The sequence below is a fragment of the Vombatus ursinus genome, unplaced genomic scaffold (genome assembly GCF_900497805.2).
Source record: "Vombatus ursinus unplaced genomic scaffold, bare-nosed wombat genome assembly UNPS02009062.1, whole genome shotgun sequence".
NCBI classification, from domain to species: domain Eukaryota; kingdom Metazoa; phylum Chordata; class Mammalia; order Diprotodontia; family Vombatidae; genus Vombatus; species Vombatus ursinus.
The window spans coordinates 21,723,704-21,738,278 of NW_020948840.1; the positions used below are offsets into that span (position 1 = coordinate 21,723,704).

Below are 14,575 nucleotides of genomic sequence, written 5' to 3' on the forward strand. Positions count from 1 at the left end.
CAATGAAGCAGATTGCAACACATTCATGCTTGTACATCCTGTGCTATTCTTTTGTGACCTCCCATATGTTTTTCACAAGGTGTACACCCACTTTGTTGGTGGCCTTCTTCACTTTCTTTGGACATTGTGAGGGTACCATTGCAGGACTTTAGTTTTCCACCTGCCATCCCTTACTCGTCTCGTGATTAGCCCATTTTATCTTCCATTATGCAATTTCTCTTTGATATCTTTTATTCCTAATCTTCATAGTTCCTTATTGGTTTCATGTTATAGTTTTCTCATGGTCAGAATGCACCTCTCCATTGAACTCTTTGAAGACTTTTATTCTTTGTTTTTTCTGCCATATAATAACATAGGTAGAATGTTGCTATTAAAAAGATGGGCTTTTACTTTCATGGGAAGCTTGGGATCAGTAAAAGAGCTTTGTAATTTCCCAAAAGCAATCCAGCTTACTTTTTTCCTCTTTAACTCTGGATCTAGCTTATTGTCCATCTGTGCTATGTGATTCAGATTATATACTGATGGACAAGCACTATAGGTCTTCTATCCAAATGCATTTTTTAATCTGGGCAATAGACATTCTTGATCCATTTGTCTTTTCTCTGTGGATGGTCAGGTCAAACGCTTTTGAATGATTATAGTTTGGAAGAGGGGAAGCTATGGGGGGAAAAATAATGAGTTCAAGTTTAGGATATCTGCAGGACATACAGTTTTAAATGTCCACCAGGTAATTGTTGATATGGAGCTGAAGTGCAGGGGACCAAGAAAAAGACTATAGATGGAGAAAAGAAGAGTGCCTAGGATTGAACTTTTAGGAATACCTGTAATTAAGAGAAATAATATGGATGATGAACCAGCAGAGGAGACTTGAGAAGAAGTGATTACATAGATAGGAGACAAATCAGAAGAGAGATAATAGAATCACAAAAACCCCAAACCCAAAAACAGAGGAGAGCGTCTTCAAGAGGAAAAGGTCAACAGTATCAGATGCAGAAAGTAAGTTATTAAATGCTTACGATGTGCAAAACATATGCTTAGCATATAGTTGGGATATAGATAGAAGCAAAAATATAGCCATGACAGTTAAGAAATCATTGGCAACTTCTGAGACAGTAGTTTCAGTTGAGTGATGAGTTGGAAGGCTAGACTGCAGAGGGTTTAGTGAAAGGAGGAGTGGAGTCACTGATTGTGGATGGCTTTCTCAATGAGTTTAGCCATAAAGGATCAGATCATGTGAGGCTTGGTTGGGGTTTTTTTCCCCCTTATAGTAGAGGAACATGTTTGAGTGATGTAGGCTGGAGAAGAGAGAAAAGGAAGCATTTGGTGAATGGCCTAAGTTTTTTTCAGTGACATGTAAGGCCAAGGTTCTCAGCTGATAGGGGGTGGAGAATAGGTGCCATGGGAAATTTGAGGAAAGATGAAGCAATTTTGGAATAGCTATTCTGATGAGTGGGATAGACAATCAGTTAGGGATCTATAAAAAAGTTGCTTTGCTGCAGTGAGAGCCCAGTTGGAAATATTTAACAAAAATTTGTGGTGGACCTAGTCAACATAGGTTTGTGATTTTCTCCTGTTCCATCCAGTAGCACATAAATAGGAATGAAGACAGCAGATGGTGGAAGTAATAAGTTTGGGGATCAGCAAAATGTGTCAGTGACAGGAAAAAGAGGACAAGGAACTCAAGTTTGAAAGTGTGGTATTTAATTGGTAGCTAGTGGAAAAGTTGTGAGGGGTATGGAGGGATTAGAGAGTACAGTGTGGGTGAAGAACAATTTCACAAGTTATAAAGCAGAGGGAAAGATAGAAGGACAAGGGACTATGATCATATAATGGAATTTCAGAGTTCATGAACAATGACGTAGAACACTTATCAGTGATGACCATCTGTTTGTAACTAAGGTGGAGTAGAAGAGTAGGTCAAGAGAAATGAGTGAATTGAGGAACTCAAAAGTTAGAGTTTTTGAGAGCATATCAGTATATATGTTAAAGTCCCCTAAAATGAAGTCAGGAGTTGGAATGAAGAGAAAGATTGTGAGCCAGGCATTAAACTCACTGAGAAAGGAATGAGATTTCCTGGGAATCAGTAATTAACAGCTACCAGAATATTGATTAGTTGATAAATATGGATTGAGTGAACTTCAGATAGGAGGAAAGATTACTGAATAATGGTGGTAGAAGGAAACTCTAGAAGATACAGTGGGGAACAAGGAGTTATTCAGACTCTTGCACCACAACCAATGAGGCAGAGGGTATGAATGAAAGTGCAATCAGTACTGGAAAGAATCAGAAGGGAACTTGGTTTCAGTGAGTGCCAGAAAATGGAAAGCGTGGGAAAGGAAAAGGTTTAATATGAAAGCAAGCTTGTTAAATATAGAGCAGGCATTCCAGAGAGCACAGTGGAATGAGTGGGTATATCAGAAGTGGGATTTGTGGAGTGGGGTATAGTTTAGGGGGATGGGAAAAAAAGGTTACTGAGAAAGTGGTAAACCTTATCCAAGTAATTGACTCAGTTAATAGATCAAACAGAAATCAATGACTCTATGACACAGGAAAAAATATTAGAACACAATTAAAGATTGAAAAATAGAAGAAAATTCAAGATATCTGATTAAAAATATAACAGCTGGAAAATAGGTCAATGAGAAATAATTTAAGAACCTTTGGACTCCCTGAAAACCACAATTAAAGAAAAAAAGCTTAGACACTATATTTCAAGAAATGAGAAATGAAAACTCCCTAGATTTATCAGAACCAGAGGACAAAATGAAGATAGGAAGAATCTGCTGACCTTCTGACAGGAACCTTGAAAGGAAAAGCCCCAGAAATGTCATAATTAAAATCCAGAACTCACACATCAAGTAAAAATATTGCAAACATACAGAAAGAAGGAGTTCAGTTACCAAAGGAGACATACCCAGGACCACAAAAGACCTCAGAGCTTCTATTATAAACAGTTAAAGGTCTTACAATACAGTGTTCCAAAACACAAAAGATAAAGGCTTACAGTTAAGACTAACTTACTCTGCAAGGTTCTACATGAGGAAAAAATTAGAGTTTTAGTGTAATTAGAAGGCTTTTAAAAGTATTTCTGATGAAAAGATCAGGGTCTTTGAAAATCAAACACAAAAGTCTAGGGAAATAAAAAAGATTATTTGAGCAACTAGCTGGTGCTATATGATGATATGGGGTTAACATACTAATAGGGGGAGAAGAAACAAGTATCTTTTCAGGATCTTAATGTCTTCAAAGGGTATTGAAGGAGTTAAATAAGGAAAACAGAGGTCTTGGGGTAAGTTGATTCTCTTGTGAGAGAGGATTTTAGAATGGGGAAAGGAAGGAAAGAGAAGGGAAGGGAATACACTAGTGTAAAACGGAGGAAGAAGAGGTAGAACTTGAGATTTCTCATAGGTGTATATGAGGGGGGAAAAAGACTATATATAAATATAGAGAAAGGAGTGGGAAAAAGGGCATCAGATGAACCTCACAGAGGAGGTTTGAGTACACACAGAGACATTTTGGCATAGATATTCATCAAACTCAACTGGGAAACAAATGAGAATGCAAATGGGACAGGAATTTATTCGAAATAATCACAAGTGAAACAAAGTTCCTCATTCTGAAATGGGAATTAAAAGGGAAAAAAAGAAAAGCACTAGAATCTAACAGGGTGCTCATCATTTGAGGAGTGACTGAACAAATAATGTTATATGAATATAATGGAATATTACTGCACCATAAGAAATGATAAAATATTTCAGAGAATCTTGGGTAATATGAGCTGTTGAAATAGTGAGTAGAACCAGGAGAGCACTTTATAAAAGGACAACAACATTGTAAAAGAAACAGTTTTGCAAGACTTAAAAACTCTAATCAATGCAGTGACCAATCATGTCCCCAGAAAAACTTATGGTGAGACAGCCAAAGAAGTGATGAACACAAGGTGCAGAAAGAGACATGTGTTTTGCACATGGCCATTGTATGGATTTCTTTTGTTTGACTGTGCTTATATGTTACAAGGATTTACCTCTTTCCGCCCATTTCTTTCAATTTTTTATTAGGAAGGGTGTTGGGGGAAGAAAGGGTTAGCAATATTGATGACCAAAAAAAAAAAAAGAGAGAGACCAATGAAATATTTTTTAAAATTGCACAGAAGAGAGAAGGAGGAAGCTCAGAAAGAAACACAGGTAGATCAGTTTTGAAAGTAATATGTAAAATTCGATATATACTTTTTTTTAAGCCAAAGGATATTAGATAGAGCTTCACAGTTTCATATAAAATCCTCTTTTATGTTTTGTATGTATGGAAATTCTCATTTTTGGTGTTCAAATAAATAAAACCAAAAACTTTTAAATACGCAAAAATTTGTCTAACATGGCTTAGAAGGGATTTGTACTATGTTACATTTTAAGAAATATGACCTTTACTGCCACTTAATTTAAACATTTTAAAAATTTCTATTGATGCTTTTTATTGTTATATAACTGCCACTTCTAAATATATCCCTTTTTTCTCTCCTGCCCAGTCTAAGACATTCCCTTTATATTAAAAAAAGAGAAAAAAATTTAGTAAAACCAATTAATATATTGAACACATCTGACAAAACAAGCCATATTCCACACATAGTCTGATGAAACAGGAAGATGTATTTTCTTAACTCTTCCCTGGAGATAATCTTGGTCATTATAATTAATTATACAAGGGTCAGTTTATTATATTCTTTATAACAATAACACTCAGGTGACTTTCCCCTTGCTTTTTCATTGTTTTTCCTGTATCTGGGGAATATAGCAGATGTTGATACTAGAGTCATGGCCTAACCAATGTAGTCCAAATATAATGTATGTGCTATGGGCAACTTTTATATAAGACCATGATTATAATAATAGATTTTTAACAGCATTTAAAAATGAGGAATATAATTTTATTTATAAAGCTAGGCATAAAATAACATTAATGTAACTTGTAAAGTGCCCCCAACTACTAACACAAGGATACTAACAGCAAGGCTCTCAGACTTGCACTTTGACCTCTCAGCTCTCTGGATTTTAAAGAAAATAATATATTTAAAGGTGATTTTTTTAACAAACTTTTAAAGAAACATCTAGTTATTATTTAGTACTTTTCTTACTGTTTCATAATTGAGCAATTGCAACTTAATCTAATCTCCTATTCTTATTATTAGGTTATGATTGCTAAGAGTTAAAGATTAGTATACATAGGGTTTTTTTTTTAAAGATTATTGACTACTAGATTTGATTTAGAATGAATTCACTTTATACTCTCAATCCCACTTCAAAATTAGATTCCCCACTGAAGCTTGGCATCTGAAAACTCTTTTAAGTAGTTTTTTTCAGTTCAGTGACTTTTTTCCATTTTCAGCCGGGGGTAGTCCATTCAACCTGCTAATAAGCCAGTTGAAGCTAATTAAATGGGTAGTATTAATTTGCTTTTCCAGCAAGCCAGATTAGTCTGCTGACTCTTCTCATTCCCCATTATGTTGCAGAAACAGAAATAGAGAAAAAACAAACTAGATATCTCCATGTTAAGTGTAAAAATCTCCCATTACCATCTTGACAACAATCAAAAGGACGTCATTTCCTATTGGATTTCCTAAAGAAGAATAAAATATCCTTGCCACTCCATTGGATATTTTCAGCTGTAGTTGTTGGATACATCTAATTGAATATGTATAACAATACTCCAGGAAGGATTTGAATCTAATCATCCTTTTTTACAAATTGAGAGAAATCTTCACAGAACTACTGTTTTAATAACAAAACTTTTACTGCTATTTAATTATTGAGTTCACTCTAAGGATTTAGGGTCTGCTAATATTTTTGATCAGTTTCCCCTTGGTCAGTGGTTATACTTGTTATTCACAATACTTCAAAAGAGTCACAATTTCACTGGGAATTGGCAAGTCCACTGCAGATGGCAAACCATCTCTGCCTTTAGTAGACAATCTTCATGGTTTGCAATGTTTTGCTGTGGTCAAAATAACTCATCTTCTGGTGGCCAAATTTCTAACGATATGGTTATTTATAATATAAATTGTTATCATAGGATAAATTTCAAAAGAAAGTTGATTCTATTTAACAGGGATCATTCATTGTTTTTCAGTCTAGCTATAACATTAAAGTAACAATTATTCAGAGCTTTTCTCCCCCTAACAGACCTGTTTTTTCTTGAATATTTTAAATTGAATTTGAACAATAGTTTGAAATATAGATTTAAATTAGTTTTATCACAAGGTATTTTAGCTCTGTAATTTGATTTTTTAAAATAAACATGAGATAGGAGAGGAAGAGTTTAGTTTTGGAACAGTCCTTATTCCTTTAGATCAAGACTAAAAGAACAATCATATTTTCCATTTCTGACATGTATCTAGCAAATAAAGATTTTTGGTATGAGAATGTTGCTATCTCCATCATAGCAGTGTCTGTACTGTGTTTTAAAGGCAAAAGAGGGAACTTGATAGTATGTGTAAAAATGGTATTTATGCCCACGAGTTAACAATTTCTCTTTCAACTACTCATTGTCTTATACTGTACCCTAAAGTTTTACAAAGGTTTTTAAAGTCTATTTCTTTTCTTTTAGCACATATCCCTTCATATTTCCTTTAACTGAGGCAAAGTTACTTTTACGTGATTGAGGAAATAAACTATAGTGTTTTAACAGTGGTGATGCTTGGACAGTGCTATAATTATAGAAACAGAGGGAATTGACATAAAAAATTTCAAGATGAACAGAAAGGACAAAAAAGTTTGATTTGGAAGAACTGCTTCATGATGGAAATGTTCGGAATATAGTGTGGTGAGAATATATGAAATAGAAATAACCTTGGAGCAGCTTTGATTTCCTTTAATTTCCTGCCACTATTTAATTGTTCAGTCATAGCCAAGCAGTGTTCCAGCTAAAAGACACCATCAATATCATCTCATCTAGTTGAGACCAAGAACAGTTAAATGACTAAAAAAAACAAAACTCAGTAATGGCAAACTTAGTACAAGAACCTATGACCTTTGATTTCCAACCTAGTACTCTTTCTGATACCTTGCTCTGTATTTGAAAAGATGTTTCTTACCGTCTCTGGAAACACAGCAGGCAGTTCATTTGAAGGTTTAATGGATTATTGTTTCCTTTGATACAGAAATCACCTGCAAAGAAGCTGAGCCATGCAATTAGTAAATCTCTGGGTTGTGTACCTACCAGGGAGCCCCCACATCCTGTTTTTCCTGAGCAACCAGAGAAGCCACTTGACCTTGCACATATAGTGTAAGTAACAACCTATGTGTGAATTATTTTCCTACTGAGATCTGACTTTCTGTGTATGTTGCAGTCAAAGATCAAGTGCTAACTCACAGCCATAGTGCAATTGCCATTTGGTTCCCTAGGTTTGGGGATGGGTACGGAAGTTGGCTCTTTATAATAACTAAATTTAGCAGCAATAATAACAGAAGACTTGATAGATTTTCTTTTCTAGGAATTAGTCGCCAAATTTAGGATCCAAAAGAATTTTTTTTAGTGTTTAAGGAAAGAAAAAAAAGGCATGTTACTGTAGAACATTCTGTTCCTAGCTTTAGGAAAAAAATTCAATTATGATCACTGGGGAACCTCTGGAAAGAGTCAAAGAAAGAGGTGGGAACTTCTGACCAGCCTAACTCTTGTACAGATCAAGTAGAAACTATAGTAACCGGAAGTCCCTTTGCCTACCCTATCTACCCACCTTCCTTTTTTCTTAGAGTACACATAGGAAACAGACCCCAAGCCCTCATTTAAGCTAGAGTAGTAGGTTAGGAAGTTCAGGTACACCTTAACAATACTGTTGAGTGTTGTATGCCTCGTTCCACTTGTGGTAGTATAATTCAAATTGCTTGATGGTGAAGAATAAAATGAGCTTGTCTGGGATTTGTTGAGTCTTACATTAACATCATCTACATGTAAATTTAGGACCTAAGTGTTAGAAACTCATTTTTAAGAAGGACACTAGCACTTTTAAAAAAATTGTTATCGCACTAGGTATAGTACTATTACAGGTTAATTTGTTCTTTCCTTAGGAGAGAGCAACCTTTCTTTATGGAGGAACTCTGTACTACACTGTGGATCATTTGTTCAACAAATGAAAATGCCATTAGTGGAACCACCAAGAAATGAAAAGCAAAACAGTTTTAAAAGTGATGTAATTTTGACACGTCAATTACTGCCCAATAAACAATCACTACCCTTACATTCCTATAAAATATTGGGGCAAAACCATCTAATATAGTGATTGCTCACAGTCTAAGTCTTCACTTTTTATAATATATCCTTTGTTAACAGAAAGGAAGAGTGTGGTTTTAAACTTATAATTTGGAACCAACATTGAGTGGTTGCTTTTTTGGTGTCTTCATTTACTTTTTTGAGGTAATTATATGAATTATTTTTTTGGTCCTCATAAAAGTCTTTCCATGTTTATTAATATTTGCCCTCATTTTTGTGACGGAGACAAAAAATATGGGGTTGAACTTACCTGATATGTAAATTAAGAGCATAAAGCTTAATCTTTATAGTCATATTTTAAAATATACATATTTTGGCCAGTTGGGGGAGGTTCAAGAAAGACCCAAGTTTGGATAGAAAGACAGAGAGAGAGAGAGAGACAGAGACAGAGACAGAGACAGAGACAGAGACTGACAGACACAGACAGAGACAGAGAGAGAATGACAGACTCATAGAAAATAGTCAGATTTGTACTTAGGGAAAATTAGTTCAGAAGCAGTATGTCGGATGGAGTGGAATGCGAGAGATTTAAGGCAGGGAAAAAAATTAGGAATAATTGTTGGAATAATCCACATGAGTGGTGATGAGGGCCTGAAGATAAAATGTTAGCCAGGTGAATGGTGAGAGGGTATCAGATGGGAGAGATGTGATGAAGTTAGAAATAAAAATATTTCACAATTAATTGGCTATATTGGATGATTGCTTCTTGGTTAAAAGAATAAATAAAAAGTGTTATTCCCTCTCATTATAATAGTAAAAAAAATTTAGTCATCCATGTATATTCAAGTGAACAACCATTTATTAAGTGCTTACTGTATCCCAGGCACTATGCTAAATACTAGGGATACAAAGAAAAGGAAAACAACATCTACCTTTTTCTAGTCCAGAAACAGATTCACCCAAACCTCAGTGGCTTTTGGTACTCATTGCCTTTGCTATTCTATTTAAAATAGTGTTGTGCCATGGATGATAGCTCTTCTTAGGTGATGGTTGTTGTAATTTGCATCTTTCTGTTAATTAATTTTGAATACTTTTATATGATTGTTGATAGTTGTGCTTCTTTTCAGAATTTTTTGTTTATATGCTTTGACCTATCTACTGGACAATAGTTCTTAATATAAAAATTCATCACAGTATCCTATTGATTTTGGAGCCACCTTAATTAGAGGTTTCATATAAAGATTTTTTTATCAGTCCATATCTTTTCTTATTATTGTGTCTGTGTTTCTTTTTTAAAAGCTTTTTTATTTTTATAAATCAAAGTAATTTTCTTTTGACACTCCTTGTCCTTGTTATGAATTCATTCCTTATCCGTAATTGAGAGAGAGAACTTTCAACTCTTAACTTTTTAATGGTGTGAGTTTTCATACTTGCCTTATTTTATGTATTTGGAATGTTTTAATGATGCATGGTAGAAAATGTTTGTCTAATTTATTTTCTACCTTATGGCTATCCAATTTTCCCAGTACTTCTTACTGCATAAACAGAACTTTCCCCGGTACTTTGTGTTTTGGGGTTGCTTATCTAATCTGTTTTCTTGGTCAAATTTTCCATTTTCTTTGTCTAGCACCAAATAGTTTTGATAATTATGGCTATATTATGTAATTTGATATCAGCCAGTGTTAGACCACTTTCTTTCGTACTTTTTCGGTCATTATTTCTTTAACTGTTTAAGATCTTTTGTTTTTCTATATGAATTTTAAAATTATTTTGTCAAATTCTACAAATTATCCTTTTGATAATTTGTTGTAGTATTTAATTTATAGATTAATTACTTTCATATAATTTTTGTAATATTACAACAATAACAATTAATACTCTCTTCACTTATGTAAATCATTTATCTGTGAAAATTTTTTCTACTTGTATTTATATCCTAAGTCCTAGTGGGTTGACTTCAGGATATGTATTGCCTTTTATTGTTTGAAGTGGCATTTCTCTTTCTATCTCTTCTTCCTGGTTTTTATTAGTAATATGGAAATGCTAGTGATTTTTTGTGGGCTTATTATATGTCCTTTTACTTTGCTGAAACAGATTTAAAAAATAGATTCCTAAGGATTTCCAAGTTAACTCTCGTTTATGAATAGAGATCATTTTGCCCTGTCTTTGTCAGGCCTTATTCCATTGATTTCTTTATATTGTCTCACCATTATTACTGGCATTTCTAGTCTATGTCAAATAATAAGAGGAGAGTAAGTAATAAGAGAAGATGTAGTGAATTAGAGTATTGAAGCTGAAGTCAGAAAGACCTGAGTTCTAATCCCATATCAAATATTTAGTAGCTGTATACCCTTAGTCAAGTTACCTAACCTCTCATTTTTTTCTTCTCATTTTGTGTCATGCTTTATACTATATGCTTGAAGCCTTGAACTTTCCAACTTGTCACCTTGATAGGTTAGACTGACAGCTTACTTCTCTTAGTAGAGAACTAATTTTCTGATACAAAATAAATTCCTTATTGGCAAAATATATCTTTATAATTTATACAGCTCTTCTTTTTTATTTTTTAAATTTATTTATTTTTAGTTTTCAACATTCACTTCCACAAGATTTTGAGTTCCATATTTTCTCCACATCTCATCCCACCCCTGACCCCAAGATGGCATGCATTCTGTATACCCCTTCCCCTAATCTGCCTCCCTTCTATCTCTCCTCCCCCTCTTCTCTTATCCCATTCCCCTTCTTTTTTCCTGTAGGGCAGGATAGATTTATATACCCCATTTCCTATATTTCTTATTTCCCAGTTGTATATGAAAACAATTTTTTTAACATGTGTTTTTAAAACTTTGGGTTCCAAATTTTCTCCCTTCCTCTCTCCCCACCCACCCTCATTGAAAAGGCAAGCAACTCAATACAGGTTATACACGTGTAGTCATGCAAAACACTTCCATAGTAGTCATGTTGTGAAAAACTAAGTATATTTCCCTTCATCCTATCCCGCCCCCATTTATTCTATTTTTTAAGGTAAATTTTTTAAAATTTATTTATTTTTAGTTTTCAACCTTCACTTCCACAAGATTTTGAGTTTCAAATTTTCTCCCCATCTCATCCCTCCACCCACCCCAAGATGGCATTCATCCTGTATACCCCTTCCCCTAATCTGTCCTGTCTTCTATCTCTCTCCCCCTTCTCTTATCCCCTTCACCTTGTAGGGCAGGATAGATTTCTATACCCCATTTCCTATATTTCTTATTTCTCAGGTGCATGTGAAAACAATTTTCTTAACATGTGTTTTTAAAACTTTGGGTTCCAAATTTTCTCCCTTCCTCTCTCCTCACCCACCCTAATTGAGAAGGCAAATAACTCAATACAGGTTATACATGTGTAGTTATGTAAAATACTTCCATAGTAGTCATGTTGTGAAAAACTAAGTATATTTCCCTTCATCCTATCCCACCCCCAATTATTCTATTCTCTCTTTTGACCCTGTCCCTCTCTAGAAGTGTTTGCTTCTGATTACCCCCTCCCCCCAATCTGCCCTCCCCTCTATCATCCTCCTGCTCTCCTGTCCCCTTCCCCCCCTATTTTCCTGTAGGCTAAGATAGATTTCCATACCCAATTGAGTGTGTATGTTATTCCCTCCTTAAGCCAAATCCTATGAAAATAAGATTCACTCATTTCCTCTCACCTTCCCCCATTTCCCCTCCATTGTAAAAGCCTTTTCTTGTCTGTTTCATGTGAGATAATTTACCCCATTCTACCTCTCCCTTTCTCCTTCTAATTCTCTCTCACCCCTTAATTTTATTCTCCAGATATCACCCCTTCATTTTCAACTTACCCTGTGCCCTCTGTCTATATATCTATCTATCTGTCCATCTATTGATCTATACATACATACATATAATTTTTTCCCTCCAACTACCCTAACAGTGACAAAGGTCTCATGAGTTACAAAATATCATCTTTCCATGTAGGAATGTAAACAGTTCAACGTTAATAAGTCTCTTATGATTTCTCTTTCTTGTTTACCTCTTCATGTTTCACTTGAGTCTTCTAGTTGAAAGTCAAATTTTCTATTCAGCTCTGGTCTTTTCCATAGGAATGCTTGAAGGTCCCCTATTTCACTGAATGACCATTTTTTTCCACTGAAGGATTATACTCAGTTTTGCTGTGTAGGTGATTCTTGGTTGTAATCCTATCTTCTTTACCCTCCAGAATTTTCTATTCCAAGCCTTGCAGTCCCTTAATGTAGAAGTTGCTAAATCTTGTGTTATCCTAATTGTGTTTCCACAATACTTGAATTGTTTCTTTCTGGCTGCTTACAATATTTCCTCCTTGACATGGGAACTCTGGAATTTGGCTACAATATTCCTAGGAGTTTTCCTTTGGGGATCTCTTTCAGGAGGTGATTGGTGGATTCTTTCAATTTCTATTTTGCCCTCTGGTTCTAAAATATCAGGGCAGTTTTCCTTGATAATTTCTTGAAAGATGATGTCTAGGCTCTTTTTTTTTTTTGATCATGGCTTTCAGATAGTCCAATAATTTTTAAGTTCTCTCTCCTGGATCTATTTTCTAGGTCAGTTGTTTTTCCAATGAGATATTTCACATTGTTTTCTAATTTTTCATTCTTTTGGATTTGTTTTACAGTGTCTTGATTTCTCATAAAGTTACTAGCTTCCAATTGCTCCATTCTAATTTTTAAGGAAGTATTTTCTTCAGTAAGCTTTTGGATTTCCTTTTCCATTTGGCCAATTTTGCTTTTTAAGACATTCTTCTCCTCTTTGGCTTTTTGGACCTCTTTTGCCATTTGGGTTAGGCTATTTTTTAAGGTGTTATTTTCTTCAGTATTTTTTTGGGTCACCTTTAGCAAGCTGTTGACTTGTTTTTCGTGATTTGCTTGCATCACTCTCATTTGTCTTCCCAGTTTTTCCTCTACTTCTCTTACTTGTTTCTCAAACTCCTTTTTGAGTTCTTCTATGGCCTGGGACTGATTCATATTATTCTTGGAGGCTTTGGATGTAGGAGCTTTGACTTTGTTGTCTTCTTCTGGTTGTATGTTTTGATCTTCTTTGTTACCAAAGAAAGATTCTGTGGTCTGGCTTTTTTTGGATCTTTGTTTATTCATGATCCCAGCCAATAACTTGAGTTTTAAACTCTTTGTTAAGGTAGGGGTCTGCTTCTAGTATGGAGAATGTACTGTCCCAAGCTTTGGGGGTTTTGTGCAGGTGTTTTCAGAGATACTTCTAGGGACCTGTAAATTTTCAGTTCTTCCAAGATGGTATGATAAGGGGCGAGGTGTTTACTCCTTTCCTGGCCTGTGCTCTGGTCTATGAGTGACCACAAGCACTCTTTTCTGCCCTGGAACTGTGAGGAGGATTTCCTTTCCACCACCACCACTACAAGTTGTACCATACCAGCACTCCTCCTTGCCCTAGGACCGCCACCCAGAACTGTAACCTAGATCCAAGCACAGGCAAAGCAAGAGAATCCTGCACCAGCAGAGAGATCCCTGCAATCCCCCTCTGATCAGCCACTCAATTCCCCCTCAGTCTATGAGCTGGAAGCTCTGGAAGAAGCCGAGCTCAGGGACTGGGGCTGGGACTGGGCTTCTCTCTCTCTCACCGCAGTCACAGACCTTTCCCACTGACCTTCTAAGTTGTCTTTGGTGTTCGTGGATTGAGAAGTCTGGAAACTGCCACAGCTGCCCTTGATTCAGTCCTCTGAGGGCTGCTCCAGGTTTACTGAGGCCTGTTTTGCCTGCGTGTCCATGTTGAACTGTGCTCTTCTCCCCACCTGGCGTGATATGTTTTTCCAATAAACCTTCCAGGCTGCCTTGGGCTGGAAATTTGTTTCACTCTGTCTTTTGTGGGTTCAGCTGCTTTAGAATTTGTATAGAGCCATTTTTATAGGTAGTTAGAGAGGTTTGGGGGAGAGCTTAAGCAAGTCACTGCTTTTACTCTGCCATCTTGGCTCTGCCCCCCTATATAGCTCCTTCTTAAGAGATATAAAGACTGAGGTATGAATATTTTTCAAACAGTATCACAAATAAACAAGCAAAAAAACTTTCCAGCATTCAAACATATCCATGATTTATTGCAGTGTAATAAATTTAATTATTTAGATTTGATGCAACTTAAAGTAAAATGACTTCTTTTTCCCAGAAGTCTTCTTGAAGCTTTCAATTTGCTCTTTTAGCACAGCTTAAGTATTTGGTGCAGTTCTATTGCTAAACGTTACACATTTGGAAGTTTGTTCTTTAATGTTTAATGTTTAAACCTCATCTCACTCATGAATAACTGTTGTTCATTGAAAAAACAATTAGTTTTATACCTCTTCACTGAGAAAACAGAAATTTCTGATCTTGGTTCTTTGTTGA

The 14,575-nt window shown here is 35.4% G+C and overlaps 1 protein-coding gene across 5 annotated transcripts in view; it reads left to right on the forward strand.

Annotated features, from left to right (window-relative positions):
* DTNB (dystrobrevin beta) overlaps nt 1-14,575 on the forward strand; it is a 344,903-nt gene that overhangs the window by 134,473 nt on the left and 195,855 nt on the right. For all 5 annotated transcript variants that reach the window (XM_027850435.1, XM_027850436.1, XM_027850434.1 and 2 more), the window contains one exon: nt 7,151-7,275. In XM_027850435.1, the coding sequence (XP_027706236.1) occupies nt 7,151-7,275 (125 nt within the window). The remainder of the gene's footprint in view (nt 1-7,150; nt 7,276-14,575) is intronic.